General features: G+C 38.1%; 1 protein-coding gene across 3 annotated transcripts in view; it reads right to left on the bottom strand.

Annotated features, from left to right (window-relative positions):
* LOC117394657 (beta-chimaerin) overlaps nt 1-16,311 on the bottom strand; it is a 115,504-nt gene that overhangs the window by 36,146 nt on the left and 63,047 nt on the right. For 2 of the 3 annotated variants that reach the window (XM_033993050.3, XM_033993049.3), the window contains 5 exons: nt 9,046-9,084; nt 7,178-7,233; nt 5,705-5,736; nt 5,206-5,319; nt 2,872-3,157 (listed from right to left, as the gene is read on the bottom strand). In XM_033993050.3, coding sequence (XP_033848941.1) covers nt 2,872-3,157; nt 5,206-5,319; nt 5,705-5,736; nt 7,178-7,233; nt 9,046-9,084 — 527 coding nt within the window. Of the gene's footprint in view, nt 1-2,871; nt 3,158-5,205; nt 5,320-5,704; nt 5,737-6,481; nt 6,587-7,177; nt 7,234-9,045; nt 9,085-16,311 lie in introns of those variants that run through there. The other variant, XM_033993051.3, reaches the window with a different exon arrangement.

Consider the following 16,311-nt stretch of genomic DNA (forward strand, 5'->3'; position numbering starts at 1 on the left):
CACTGTATAAGTGGAACTGGGATTAGTAGGCTTGGAGAAACCGAGAGGCATCACTTAAATGCAGTACCTTTCCTGAGTAACTACTACTCTTTAGCAACAAACAATCAAACTAATAGAAAGGGAACCGACTGCATGTACAAGGCAATCCCTGATGACATTTGCCAAGTCACAAGACCCTAAACATCCTTCTTTTTCTCAACTGTTACAGGAATCCGTTTTTCTTATTTGATGAGTGCCTGGAGCTCAAAGACTTTGAACCAGACACAATATGTACTACTCTTCAAGCTACTGTATTATAGACCCAGCGGTATCCATAGAGCAGGCTGGGGACAAGGCTATATGTCACAGGGTCTAATGGTGTGCTGGGAAGTCTTGATGTGCCAACATTTTTTAATGTTCCCAACATTTATGTAAAACACAAGGCAGTGTGGAGCATGGTTTTTACCCCATTATATGGCTATGGCCAAAAGTTTTGCATCACCCTATAGAATGAACTCATTTTGCTTCATAATGTCAAATGAAACCTACTGAATAATGTTAAGTTAACATATTGAATTACATAGCGTTTTGTAGTTTCCATATACTTTCCATAAACTGACCAAAATTTTAAAATGTGACATTTTTAAATCTAACATGAAATACTGTACTACTATTACGGCTTACAGTAGACTTTTGCGTTATCTTTTTGTAGTTTATTTGATTACATGATGTTAAATAATTATGTTCATATAGTTTTTAAAATGCCTCAATCCTAAAATTATAGGTGATGCAAAGCTTTTGGCCATAGCTGTATACTGGATTGATGCCTGAATTACCCGACCAGTTGTGTGAATATATTCTAAATACAAAGACTCTGTAGGCACAGAATATATGCTTTGCCAAACAATTGACTGCAATGCTGATTGAATTTGGTGACTTTGTTAATAATGAAGAGCTAAAGAAAACCTACCTAACCTTTCAAACCCTAAAACTATGAGGAAAGGTTGGGGAACATCACCTTCTACCCCATGGAAAAGGATGTCAGTCACACATCCCCCACCAAGGCTGCACAATTAGAGCTATCAGAACATCTAAAACAAAATCACCATGACTTATATTCACTGTATGTTTGTGTAAAAACATAAGTGTCATTTACGTACCACTGTAAAGACTGTCAGACAGGCATTTCCTTATACTCCCATATTCTGATACGCTCGATAACTAAGAACAGTACGTTTTTAATTGATATGTGGTTCTCTAGATGTTCTGTGCAAATAGTGGCACTGTAATATACAGAGAAATATGTTATGGTAGCTGACATACGGTGTTTTTTTATGATAAGAAAAAATGTGTAGAACAAGAAAAGTAATATAATGAGCAAATATGCAACAGCATTTCAAAAATCACTTCTCAAGCAAAGTTTTGAAACGTGAATATTTAAATTACAGAAGATTAACACATATTTTAAATACAATGTTCAAAAAATATAACAGTTTTTGCAACATGTATTTTTTCAGAGATTGACAAGGCAGTGACATTTTAAGCAAGAAAGTCAACCGTATTGCTTAGACATTCAGGAGATATTCAACCGTTACTGAATAGTTACAATACACAATTAAGATATTTGTCCTTGTTTCTTTAGCATGGCTCACACAATTACTTCAGGCCTGGCTTGTGCCTTCCTTACAAGCATTTCATTTGAGTTCTCAGCAGCACAGTACAGCAGCTAACAGCAGTTTATTGAAACTAACAACCATCGTCTCTGTTCATGCAGCAGCTCCTAGATAGTAAATGCTTCAATTGTAGGTTTTACTTTTTCAGTACTGCAATTAAACATAAATAAAAGCTGATGTAAATCTTTTCTGGATGAGGGATTTACAGAAGTACTGTAATCAACATCAATGTTTGGTTACACCTTACAGTAACTAGGCAAATCTCAGTGACTTGTTATTTACATAAGCACTGGTGTAATTTGCTTTCTAGCCTAAATTGTTAGGCTGCTTATAGTTACATGTGAACACAGTTCATTCTCAGCCCTCACCTACTGTAGGAGTTCATCTTCTGTCAACAGCAATTAGAAATACAGTGAATACTGCTGATTCACAAGTGACATTGTCCTGCTTTAGCTGATACTTGAGGGCAAAGGTTGGCATTTTTAACTACGTGAAGCAATTCCAACGCATAGTTATCTTCAAAGTAACTGTTAATGGTTCAGCTTTATACTGATTGAAGTTAGTGATATAAACATTTTGTGGATGTTGCAGAACTAAAAGCTCACATAGACGACTCTTTTTATCCTGAATCTCTCAGTGGTTGTAGTGTTGTTATATCCAGGATACAATTATATATATATATATATATATATATATATATATATATATATATATATATATATATATATATATATATATATATATGTAAAAGTTAGGAGGCTGGGCGTGAACCAGCAACCACCCACAGAGCAAAGCGAAAGTCAGGAATATCACAAAAAGGATTGAGAAGCAGAGAATATATGTCACTGTTATGTTGCCATCTTGTGGGCAGTACTTAAAAGTACACAAATATGTTTTTTATTATCTGAACAGAAAGCTGCAGCAACAAAAAAAACAACAGCATTATGTGGTGTTTTGTAATGTTAATTTGGTCACATACACATAGAAATGAAAATTAAAAGTTAATCATTGATGGATTGCATTTTGATAACATGCTAGGTATGCAGCTACTCATGGAGTTTGTTCTGAGAATAATCCAGGATTCCTCTCCATTATCAGTTAAGTAAAGACAGGGTCTATAAACCCAGTGAGGAACTAGTGTTCTCTCCCACAATGGTTCAAACAGTGCATTTCTGAAATCAATGACATATATTATAATTTTCAGATGGGTCCTCCTTACCTTTTCCACAGAGTTGCTTTCTACCCTCACAAGCAGTGCCTTCTTGGAATCGTGCTTGGTTTTACTAGTTCTTCTCGACACCTTTTCTCTCAGGAGCGATGCATACCCCACGTGTTCATAAATGGGATTAGTCGTCATCTTCGCGATGTACTCTGAGGCTTTCGTTTCTATGTACAGTGTGATGAATCCATCTGTTACGAGATCATGAATCGACTCAAATCTCTTCTCACCCACAAAGTGCTTTCCATCGTAGAACAGTCGATAGTTTAAGGTCTGGTAGCCAAACCTATAAAAGAAGATGTTAAAACTGTACAGAAAAGTGTTTATTGTAGATGTAAATAAGAGTTCATTCTCATTGTATAACAAAACAAGCTTTGCTTAATTGCCTTGTCACAAGAGAAATCCAGCTTCAGGCTTAGGGGCAATACAGAATTTTTTCCAAGACAGGCTGAATTTATAAGTACAATTTAATGCAGTTTAACACTTGAAATAACTTTAACTTTGTTAAGTAAAATAAAATCTATAGAAAAACATAACATTTATAGAAATATAACCCAGCTCTTCAGTACAATGTCCTATTAATTTTTTGTTATTTTTTATTAATTACGCATATCATTTTGTAGTTTCTTTGATTACATAATGTTAAATAAAATATCTAAATTATTTTCATATATATATATATATATATATATATATATATATATATATATATATATATATATACAGGTATGTCTCAATCCTAAAATTCTAGGTGATGCAAAACTTTTGGCCACAGCTGTATATTATTTACCATATATTATATTGTTTTTGAGCATCACGCTGTATACCTTATAGTGGTGCAGTTGACTCGATTTAAAAATGGACAGGAAGGATTACACTATGGCAGATTTTAGTAGCCCAAGCTTCCTATTTAATCTCACTTTATCATAAAATATGTTCATTGTTATCTGTTCAGCCACCTCAGTTTTGTGTTCCTAGGCGACCAAGCTTCAGCAGGATTATTTTGGCAACTCTACAATCTTCTCTATACTGTAGTTGCGTAACTACAGTACTGTATTCAGCCTCAACCTTACAAAGGCAATGTACAGCTCTCCCTGATTATGATGTTAGAAATCGTAATGCCCTGTCATTTTCAGATGGTACAAAATGATTTCATATTTTAAGAATATTCACAGTAATTCCACTGCAATCTCTTAAACATGTTTTCAATTTCAAGTATAAAATGCGTTCAACCAGATAAATCCAGTTTCCAGTGATGTTAGCTTGAGTTGTTTATGCAGCTTAAATTTCAAATTTAGCATTAAAAACTCATTAAAGGTATTTGATTAAGCCTCAGCAGAAGAAAACTGATTGCGTATTCCGAATGACCTACATTGTAACTTTCAATTAGAAAACTTGTAACTTGGCTAGGGTTTTGTTGTTGACTGTGGTTCCGCGTGTTTTCATGTGAATCACAGAATGAATCATCTGGAAGGATGAGATCACATATAGGTTTAAAAGAGGAATTGCCATAATGTGATGCACTTCTCCTTACATCTACCTTAGCTGCATTGCTTTCTATTAGAAAAAAACTAAACAAAACAAGCCAGGGTACTCTGTCTGTATAAAATGGCTTCCCAGTAGGTAAGGCCCTGTTGGAGCAGTCTGGTTGCAAACAAGTGTGTCATCATTCCTCTCTCCACGGTGCCACGTCTGTTGCTTGTGGCGTTGCACGTGTCTGTGAGCTCAAATTCATTATGACCTGCTTGCTGCTGGAGTTGCACAATTCTCACACAGCTTATATTGGGCTAGTGTATCACATGATATAAGTACATCCTTTTACATACACTGGAGACAAGATTAACTAACCATAATAACTCTTGTTTCTTGGCATGTGACTTGAAGTGAATTTTTTTTTGTGGGGGGAGGGGGGCAGGTGGACTTATAAAAAATATTTTCAGGATGGAAATAGGACAATGACATTTACAATACTTAACCACAAGGTGGTGTCACTGACAATGACTGAATGCAAATTGTATTGATAAAAATGTACAATACAATCTTTAAAATGTGTGTTTCTACTTTACTTCAAGGCGTTTACTTCAAGAACATAAGACATAAACTGAACTAACATCTTACTAAACTGACTTGTATTAAATATCTACCTGCTTTCATCTCCCTTTCAGTTGATTAATTCTGTGATTTGTACAAGAACTGGAACCGCAGTCAGCAGCTCTATAGTAGACAGCTCTACATTACTTCTACCATGTAGCTGTAGTGTTTCACAGAACAGCACAAAATAAATAAAGAATGTGCTTAAAGCCAGTGTAACTCGTGTTAAATGAAATGATTAACCTCAAAGCCAGTGTGTAGGAGCCAGGCTGCCGCTGGCTCTCTCGAATAAGATAGGCTCCTTCAGCACCCCCGAGGAGCTCATCAGCTTGCTCTCGAGAAATCATCCCGTGAAACCTTAATGGGGGAGACAAACACAGCAGCACAACGCAAGCTCAATTAATTAATTTCAGAAGAAATAAATCCAGGATTTCAACTGAAGTAAATTTTCAAAGGAGATTGACATCGGGATTTCATCTAAATAACAGCCCAGATTTCAAGTTTATCATTTTTTTTAAACCTTCAAATATTGGCCTTTATTATTATGATTATGTAACTTTTTCAAAATGGTTCTCTATGTAATAAAATAGTTACTGACTTTCTGCAAGCTTCAATTATAAAACCAAGTATTGAACCACGTGCAAACCTAAGGCTCTGAAGGATGGATTTATAGAGTCTAAAAAATGTGTTTATACAGATAAAGGGAACTACAATTTATAAAATACAGAACAAATATACATACTCCCTTCCATAGTACTTCGGCCTGTTCTCAACCTGAAATGAACAAAAAGACAAAAGTTAAATTCATTCCATGCGGTTGCTGTATAACCTCTGTAAATACACTGCTTGGTCCCTTTATTACAGGTAGCTTGAATGTTACATGTAGGCCCCCACTGTAAAGATAAAGAGGGTTTCAATATTCCTATTTAAGTTAAATCATGCAGCAAAACAACATTGAAAGAAATAATAACAAGATAAAACCGATCTGTAGATAATGGGAAGTTCTGGACATACAAGTGCTGTACAATAGCAGTCAAGTATGAGAGTCGGCGCAACATTATTGAAGGTAAAGACATCAACCTGGTTTCTATACTCGTATCCACAGGTTCGTTGACGACGGAGACCTGTCAGTCACCCTCAAATTCCGGGATCCTTGGCTCCTTAAAACACTTACACTTGGTGAATTTGTCCTTGCTTTTTCTCTTTACCCCGATGTTCTATGTGAAGTTTACCCTCCACTGGCAGGAAATAGAATCCTATCTGTTAAATATTGTCTGTCAGATACGGCAGCACCATCTTCTATGAATACTATAATTCATCTTGCCTAGCAATTCATAACACCCTTATAGACTGGTCCCAACAGGTTTTTCAGTGGCCTTTGAACAAACTCATGCAGTGTCTGTGTTTCCACTGCCCTCTCTACATCTCTCTGCCCCAAGCTTCAAGAACTGCCTCACCATCCCCATTCCTATCCACTCTACAAACCCTCCTTCAACATTCAAAGGCATCCAAGACAGACCCATTAAATTTGCAGGTTGCAAACAATTCAATTCCTCCTTCTGCTCAGCCAAACTGAGAGCCAGGCTCTTCCTCCATGCAGCTCTTGCTTCTGTCCTGTGAACTACTTTACTTCTTTCAAACACACGGGGAGGAGCCGTTTATTCTCTGGCGTGACAATAACACCGGAAAAAAACTTGAACTTCAAACTGCTGGATTTGATGTTGCTTTGCAATCCAAATGGCCAAACAAACAGCTGTGTTTGATACTGCCCCAGGAGTCTACCAGGGTTTTCACTGGAGTATGCCTCATTAAAAGTATTTATCAATGAATTCCCAAAGATAGTCCATGGACCTACCCTATTGAGGCTCTGTGATCGAGTGGTTTGGAGGTGTACAGGTGATGCAGCTGCTCCAACAATGACATACACAAAGTTCACGGTTCAAAACATTTCTTTATTTTCTTTTTTCTGCTTGAGACCGTTATACAATAATGCTGGCTCTACACAACAATGTGTATTGCCAGCGTATAAACCACGGGGTTCAGTCCTGAAATAATAACACAAAGAACAACACACAACACAGACACGGTCACCTCTCCTGATAGTGAGTGCTCTGAGTGCAGGTGCGGTACAAGGTAATTACAGTGACAGTCGTGCAGTGTAATCCGGGCGCGATGCTGGCCTAGCAGTTTTAAAAAGGAAAGGAAATAAACTCACCTCCTGAGGGCAAATTATTCTTTTGGGGCGTGGGGCTTCTTGCTGCAACTGGTACACTGTCCAATAAAGAAAAATCAAGTTTAGGAATGTCATTACGTTTTTTGACATGAATACACAAGTTAACCAGCCATTTAATTCATTTATTATATATGTTTAGAACTGTGGTCTTCTCTTTCAGTTTAGCTTCCTACATGCAATTTGCCTTCTGCCCACTGTATGGGACACAAGTTTCATTCCCCTTAAAACCTGCTTATCACTGACTGCTGACTATATCAGACTATATACTAATTCATAATACTTTGTCTCTTTGTACATTAAGCATTCCAGGAGGTTTTTAATTGAGACAAATGAGCTAATTTTGTAACGTAAAGCACCTAGCTCTCCAGCGTGGTTTTTAATTATATGCTGCTTACCACATCGATAGAAACAGAAGGAAAATCAATATGTTGGAAGTAATGAGAAATGGTAGACAATGAAGGTTTGCCTTCCAGTAACAATTCACACTGTAGCTGCATGTCAATTTCATTAGTTGCTTAGGAAAGGAAAGGTTATACTATGCTGTGGCACAATGGCAGGCAGTCAAGGCTGGTCAGTGGCAGAAATAGCAAACCTCAAAACACATAACCTCAGTTTAAAGCTCCTTGGCACACTTGTATTATATACACAAAAGAAAGCAAACACACAGGAACAAACAAAAGGTTTGAACAAAACCCCTACAAACTCTTCAATACAAACAAAATAAAATACCCAAGCTATTCCAGTGTTCTCTTTCTTTCTCTCTGTTCAGGCTGAGCAACCCACCTTCACTGAACACTCTCCTACACACACTCCCTCCGTCACTGAACACTCTCCTACACACACTCCCTCCTTCACTGAACACTCTCCTACACACACTCCCTCCTTCACTGAACACTCTCCTACACACACTCCCTCCGTCACTGAACGCTCTCCTACACACACTCCCTCCGTCACTGAACGCTCTCCAACACACACTCCCTCCTTCACTGAACGCTCTCCTACACACACTCCCTCCGTCACTGAACGCTCTCCAACACACACTCCCTCCGTCACTGAACACGCTCCTACACACACTCCCTCCGTCACTGAACACTCTCCTACACACACTCCCTCCGTCACTGAACGCTCTCCTACACACACTCCCTCCGTCACTGAACGCTCTCCAACACACACTCCCTCCTTCACTGAACGCTCTCCTACACACACTCCCTCCGTCACTGAACACGCTCCTACACACACTCCCTCCGTCACTGAACACGCTCCTACACACACTCCCTCCGTCACTGAACACGCTCCTACACACACTCCCTCCGTCACTGAACACTCTCCTACACACACTCCCTCCGTCACTGAACGCTCTCCTACACACACTCCCTCCGTCACTGAACGCTCTCCAACACACACTCCCTCCTTCACTGAACGCTCTCCTACACACACTCCCTCCGTCACTGAACGCTCTCCTACACACACTCCCTCCGTCACTGAACACGCTCCTACACACACTCCCTCCGTCACTGAACACGCTCCTACACACACTCCCTCCGTCACTGAACACTCTCCTACACACACTCTCTCCAAACAAACACTCCTATACACTCTCCCCGTTACCTGTGCCCAAGCAGGGTCTAGTTAGGTATGACTTTTTCTTGTTCATAATTAAAAATCAAATATATGCAACAGTTTAAAAACAACAAAATCCTGTTGGATCCAACATTTTTCTGTCTTCTGGTATTATCTTACGCATCGGATCTGCTCTTGTCAACACCACAGGCCAAAATTGGATTCCCGTCGAACTGGGGAGGTGCTTTGCATGGAATAAGGGCTAAGGAAAAAAAAATGGTAATACTCACAGTATGATTTCCATATTGGTGGCTGATAATCTTCAGCATCTAGGAAATAAAGACAAAAAAACTATTAAAAACAAGTATTCAAAAAGCAAGGCTTTGCCTTTTTGTCCATTAAAGGAACTCCGGTACTGTATTAAAGACATTTATAGGGGAATCTACTTTCTGTCATTTTCTTTAAATTAAAGTTCTCAAATGTAATGAAAGAATATAAAATTTACACCACACACGGGACTGATATCATTTTACACAATCACTTACTTCAATGTGGCATAATCAATAACTCACCAAATGCTATGAATCACAAACAATAGAAATGTAATTACTTTGATAGTGCCCTGAGGCCTGGGATATCCATACTGCTGCTGAGGTGAATTGATATCCCCTGGGGGGTGTTATTTAATGTTTATTTAACCCCACTTCTAACTGCATCAAACTCCATTGATGTAATTACTTTAGCGACTCTCCAGGCAAGAGAAAAGTATACAGCTATCTGTTCATTACCCTTCAACTAGTGTAGGGACAATAGTATACAGCTACGGTCAAAAGTTTTGCATCACCTACAATTTTTCAATTGAGACATAATACAAAGAAAAAAAAACTGCATGAACAAAATTTAGATCTGTAATATTTACTTTATATATTGAAAATATATGGTGAACCATATATTTTCATTAGTCTGTAATCCTATAAAATAAATATAAGGATTACAGACTAAAATATATTTTAAATATATCCCATATATTTTAAATATATAAAAAAGGGGCCAATTTCTATATATGAAAAATACAAGGATCATACTTTTCTACCATATATTAAAAATATGCTTGTTTCATAAGGGAGATTTTGAAATGTCACATTCTTTAATTGTTGTCAGTTTTTCGTTAAGTATATGGAAAACTACAAAGCTTTATGCAATTCAGTATGTTAACGTAACATTATTCAGCAGGTTTCATTTGACTTTATTAAGCGAAATTTGTTAATTCTACAGGGTGATGCAAAACTGTTGGTCACAGCCGTACAGTAGACTCCTAATAATAAGAATTCCTGAAAAATACTTTATGATCCCTTGAAATTCGTTTTTTGAGAATTGACTGTAATCTGCTGTTTTCTTACAGTAAAACACAACCCCCCAGAAACGTGCCTGTGTTAAAGCATCAGCTGTGCTTAGGGTTGTTAACGTTGTGACAGGGCAGTGGCCCTGCACACTGGGAAATGGGTGTTTTGTGGCTGCTTTACACAGCCACAATGTAGTTGTTTAATTGTTTTATTTTTCTAATGAGTCAGGATCCGAAATCACCTGGCTCTAATTCAATTAAGTACAGCTGCCTGTAATTAGCAGGCAGGTATATAAGCAGGTCAAAATGGTTGGTCTGTGTCTGTGTTAAGGCTAAGTAGTGGTGAGAAAAGTGAAGCCTCTTGAACCACTGAACCCTCTGAACCATTTGCTTCATAAAAGATTCACTGAGCCGAATCACTTGAAGCGTTTCGTGCTCCATAGTGACATCTATTGGTAGAGCCACGTCATTGAACATACTTGAACTTGAACATACGAGTTACACACAGGCTGCTATTGCCTGGAACTTGGCATTTAGAAATAATGATCTGTAGCCTAATGTACACGAAAGACACTGTAAAGCATGCTTTTTACAGGCTCTGTCAGTGTCATTTGTGACTTACAAAATGAAGTTACATTTTATAATTTCTCTGTTATCTGGTTATATATCAACCACACATGTGATTACCCAACAAAAAAGCCAGTCACACATACGCATTATCATACTTGAAATGTAAAATTGTTGTACAATCGAAAACACTATAATGTTGATTTAAAAAGATAGGCATATCTGAGCTGAGATGTACTCGGCTGGGAAATTAGTGTTGAAACAAGTAAGATATTTGATAGCTCATTTGTTAGCCAGTTTCCCGGTGGCGCAACAAGTTAGTAAGTCGTGTAATTAGAAATGGTTGTCAAGCGCAGAATCAAATCCCTCCTCCTGTGAGGAAGTGTGCGTGTAGAGAACTAATTTTAGATTTTAAAAAATAATAAAAATTACATTTTCCAAAATGCAAAACTAAAAGAATCGTATTTGCTGATATTTTTTTAAATAAACGAATTGGAAAAAAAGAGAAAGAAATAATAAATGCTTCCTTCCAGGAGTAATCTAGGCTATATTTCAACGAAGCATTGTATTGATTCTGGTTCAGTCAGATCACGTGATGTGTTGCTTCATGCGGAACACTGTTTGCTTCAGATGGTTCAAGGCGGGTTACGTCATTTGTTTGCTTCACATGAAGCAGTGGTCATTTGAATCACCTGAAGTAGTGAATCACTGAATCATGTGACTGATCCAAAGCCTCAATGAGCTCCTGTGAGCGATTTGAAGCCTCATGAGGCAATGAACCCTGTGTATGATTTGAAGCCTCAATGAAGCAATGAACCTCTTGAATGATTTGAAGCTCCGCACTAACGTAGTTGAATCAGTTGAAGCATCAATTCTTCTAGGTACACTTGCACACAGTTTTTGAAGGAACTCGGCAGGTAGGTTGGCCCAAACATCTTGGAGAACTAACCACAGTTCTTCTGTGGATTTAGGCAGCCTCAGTTGCTTCTCTCTTTTCATGTGATCCCAGACAGACTCGATGATGTTGAGATCAGGGCTCTGTGGGGGCCATACCATCACTTCCAGGACTCCTTGTTCTTCTTTACGCTGAAGATAGTTCTTAATGACTTTCGCTGTATGTTTGGGGTCGTTGTCATGCTGCAGAATAAATTTGGGGCCAATCAGATGCCTCCCTGATGGTATTGCATGATGGATAAGTATCTGTCTGTACTTCTCAGCATTGAGGAGACCATTAATTCTGACCAAATCCCCAACTCCATTTGCAGAAATGCAGCCCCAAGGAACCTCCACCATGCTTCACTGTTGCCTGCAGACACTCATTCGTGTACCGCTCTCCAGCCCTTCGGCGAACAAACTGCCTTCTGCTACAGCCAAATATTTCAAATTTTGACTCATCAGTCCAGAGCACCTGCTGCCATTTTTCTGCACCCCAGTTCCTGTGTTTTCGTGCATAGTTGAGTCGCTTGGCCTTGTTTCCATGTCGGAGGTATGGCTTTTTGGCCGCACGTCTTCCATGAAGGCCACTTCTGACCAGACTTCTCCGGACAGTAGATGGGTGTACCAGGGTCCCACTGTTTTCTGCCAATTCTGAGCTGATGGCACTGCTGGACATCTTCCGATTGCGAAGGGAAGTAAACATGATGTGTCTTTCATCTGCTGCAGTAAGTTTCCTTGGCCGACCACTGCGTCTACGGTCCTCAACGTTGCCTGTTTCTTTGTGCTTCTTCAAAAGAGCTTGGACAGCACATCTGGAAACCCCTGTCTGCCTTGAAATTTCTGCCTGGGAGAGACCTTGCTGATGCAGTATAACTACCTTGTGTCTTGTTGCTGTGCTCAGTCTTGCCATGGTGTATGACTTTTGAAACCGTCTTCAGCAACCTCACCTTGTTAGCTGAGTTTGGCTGTTCCTCACCCAGTTTTATTCCTCCTACACAGCTGTTTCTGTTTCAGTTAATGATTGTGTTTCAACCTACATATTGAATTGATGATCATTAGCACCTGTTTGGTATAATTGTTTAATCATACACCTGACTATATGCCTACAAAATCCCTGACTTTGTGCAAGTGTACCTAGAAGAATTGATGCTGTTTTGAAGGCAAAGGGTGGTCACACCAAATATGGATTTGATTTAGATTTTTATTCTGTTCACTCACTTTGCATTTAGTTAATTGATAAATATAATCTATTAACATGTCTATTTTTGAAAGCATTCTTACTTTACAGCATTTTTTCACACCTGCCTAAGACTTTTGCACAGTACTGTATATATAAATTTAACAAGATTAATTGAAATTATTTTAAAACGTAATTTGACAAACAGTATATTCTTCCTTCCAGTTCTAACCTACGTCAACGAAGCATTATTGATTCGAGGTAAAGCGTTGTATTGGTGGTTTGTGTCTTCTTTTGTAAATATACCATCAAAACATTTCGATAGTGCACCTACAACACCGTCAGCAAGATTTTACTCTGTGAGCGTGCGTGACTGAACACCCCAAACGTCTGCAGCTTCAGAGGATCCGTAGAACTGTTGGCATTTGTGTCACGTGATGTATTGCTTCATGCGAACCAATTGAACCTTTGATTCACAACACTGTTTGCTTCTAATGGTTCGAGACGAGTCAAAGAGGGTGAGGCTTTGTACTCATCACTAAGGCTAAGGCCTGTGGAGAGACAGCACGGTGTTTAGTGCTTGTAAAAGTATGTGTTTTGTTGCTGGTAAACAACTTAGCCGTCCAGTTGAGTAGCTAGAACTTGATAATGTTTAGCTAAGCACTCCTTGAGGGAGTTAGGCTTTTTGTTTTGTTTAATTTGTTTTGTAAACAAATAAATATAGAGGCAGCACCCTGTTTTGAAAACTATCTGCGATCCTGTGTTTCTGTTTACACCAGACGACAAGTGTGAAAGGTCCTGAAAATGGCTATACAAACCCTGGTTTGCCACGCTGTATATAGTATATACTGTTTAAAGTTGTGAAAACTAAGGGTGATGCAAAACTTTTGGTCATAACTGTAAATTCTGCAGCTGGCACACTCAAGCTTTTCATTTTCAATTTTGAAGTTTTTGCATAAGTGGGGGAACTTTTGAAGCTAAATGCACAACAAATTCTTAGAAGTTTTATGTCAAAAGTATTTTGTTTATTACCGCTAGTTTTCATGGCAGTGATATGTACCAATGTAACAATATAACAGATGTGTTTTCTTTTCTCAGGTGCTTCTAAGTAGTGACAGCTGTGCACTGTGTAGATTCTTTCCCAGTTTTGAGATCTTATATGATAATCTTAAATGAAATCTACTGCATAGAGTGATTCACAAGTCAAGAAGTTTTCAGCCTGAACTCAAGGGGTTGCATTAATAGCACAATAAAAAGCCATACTGGCACCTTCATACTTTTAGAATATGGTCAAGTGGACCATCTACAAAGGTGACACGTAATTTAAATACCAGCCCAGCACTTCCAAATTGCAAATTAAATGTTTTGCTTGTTGCGATCTGTCATTTCCACTGTCTTCTCTGACAAAATGTCAGTCTATCTGTCTCTGATAGTTTAATTTATATTGCAAACTGTCTATCTCATTTTTATCTTCTAATTCTAATTAAAATCTAATTTGCTGCCTCAGCAATCAAATGCTTTCAGGCTTGTCTGTGTCACTCTGCAATGATTTAATATTGTCCGATTTAATCTGAGATCCAGATCTCAGAAGAGGTTTATTTTAAAAGTTAGCTGCATCCCCAGGCAATTTATTGCTATTCATGCTGCAGATTCAAAATGCATCAATTACTTCTGGGAATAAACTGCCATATGAAATGAACAACCCAGCATAAAGTGTACCCAAAATAATTCACATCTATATTAGCCGCCAAACTTAAAAGATTGGTTTGGTGTAGTTCAATGACTGTTAAACAAATTCTCAAGTTTTCCCATTTCTCCACTACATTGAGTTTATGGCTTCCCTTATATTAACACTGTTATATTTTGAAGTTTATGATAAGCAAACATTACTACCAAAGGGATACTTTCATATACCCTTTGCTTCGAAAACACAAACTTTTCAGCTTTGAAATCAACAAAATGTCTTTGCTATAGTAACCACCCATCTTTACTTTCTTTATAGACTTGAGGGGTCGATGGCGTGCCTTGGAGATTTAGTGGTTTGGTCTAGATGTACAGGTTAATGCTAATTAGTAACCACCAGCACCATAAGCCATTCAGCTGTAAACATAAAACGTATCATTACCTGAAAAAGCTGTATTTCAGGGTCAGCTCAATCAAGAAAAGTATGGAAATATCATTTGTATTTAACTAGACAATGTAAATGCATGGGAAGTAAATGTACAGTAGACCCCCTGTATTATTTTAGGCCAGTTACAATGTTACAGCACTTTAGATTTACATGTCTACTATTCTGTGTGTCATCACACTGATGCCACTGAATTAAGGCATAAAACGATTATCTACATGCAAAGATAAATATCTACTTATTTCTGCAACCAAAAGGGTCCTTTATATGCATGTTAACCTATTGTACATGCCATTAATTATAATCAGACTACTCTAAAGCTACACTGGAATTGCATTTTTCCTATGGAGCTTCCACCTTTAAAGCAGCATTCAAGAAGCACAGAATATCAAAACAAATGACAGCTGCGATGAAGAATGATAACCAAGTGTTTTTTTAAGGACCTTTTTGTAGATTGCGTAAATAGAGGAATAATAATTAAGAGAACTGCAGTTATTCCACAAACAGGGGTGGATGAATACGTAACAAGTCCCCAAAGGAGTGAAATGAACACAGCACTCAATGTACCTTCATGAACTAATCTGTTTTTGGAACCAGCACAATGTATGAAAAGGACAGTACGTTTACACCGGAATTAACCAGAGGAACAGTGGGATTTGCCCACTCATGTCGCTGAATGACTGCCAGGTACTTCTTTGTAGTAACGAATAAGAAAAAAGTTCAAATTGTTACACACTTGAAATGATCCTTTCACAAGTTTAGTAATTCTGAAACTATTTTTAAAATACTGACAGCATTATTACAGTTTAATCCTAGCCTATTTGGAACAATGATGGATTACAATTAGTGCCTATAAAAAGCTTAGTAAGACTGGACATGCATCATACTGTTTTTAAGTATCTTTCTAAGAGCTAAAAGCATGCTTACAAATGCTTCAGCTTGATGCTCATAGATTTTAGTGAGCTTTTACATCATCTTGATATATGATTAAATATTATTAACATTAGGCTTGCCTAAAAAACACTTTACACATTTGCTGTTAAGTCTCTCTTTCAAAATAAGCACAAAATGTGACTTATTATATGAGATGATATGATGTATATAGAGAGGGAATTTAAAACATATGGGAGAAGATCTGTCCTTCTGGCTATTATGGATTTAATTAGAAAAAAATACTCTTAGAAGATGTGTGACAGAAAGACAGTGATTCTTGGTGGTAAATCTCCCTCCCGACCTGTGAGGGCGATAAGTAACTGGAACAGAGTACTCTGGACTACTTGGCCTGACACTTCGTTCCGAGGGCTAAAAGGAAGTCGTCATGTAGAAAAGGGGCAGAGCTTCGGTACACTAACTCATTGACCCGGAAGGGAAATGATGTGGCAGCCGCGGCTGCAATCGTTTACCAA

Source organism: Acipenser ruthenus, chromosome 3 (assembly GCF_902713425.1).
Source record: "Acipenser ruthenus chromosome 3, fAciRut3.2 maternal haplotype, whole genome shotgun sequence".
In the NCBI taxonomy this organism is placed as follows: domain Eukaryota; kingdom Metazoa; phylum Chordata; class Actinopteri; order Acipenseriformes; family Acipenseridae; genus Acipenser; species Acipenser ruthenus.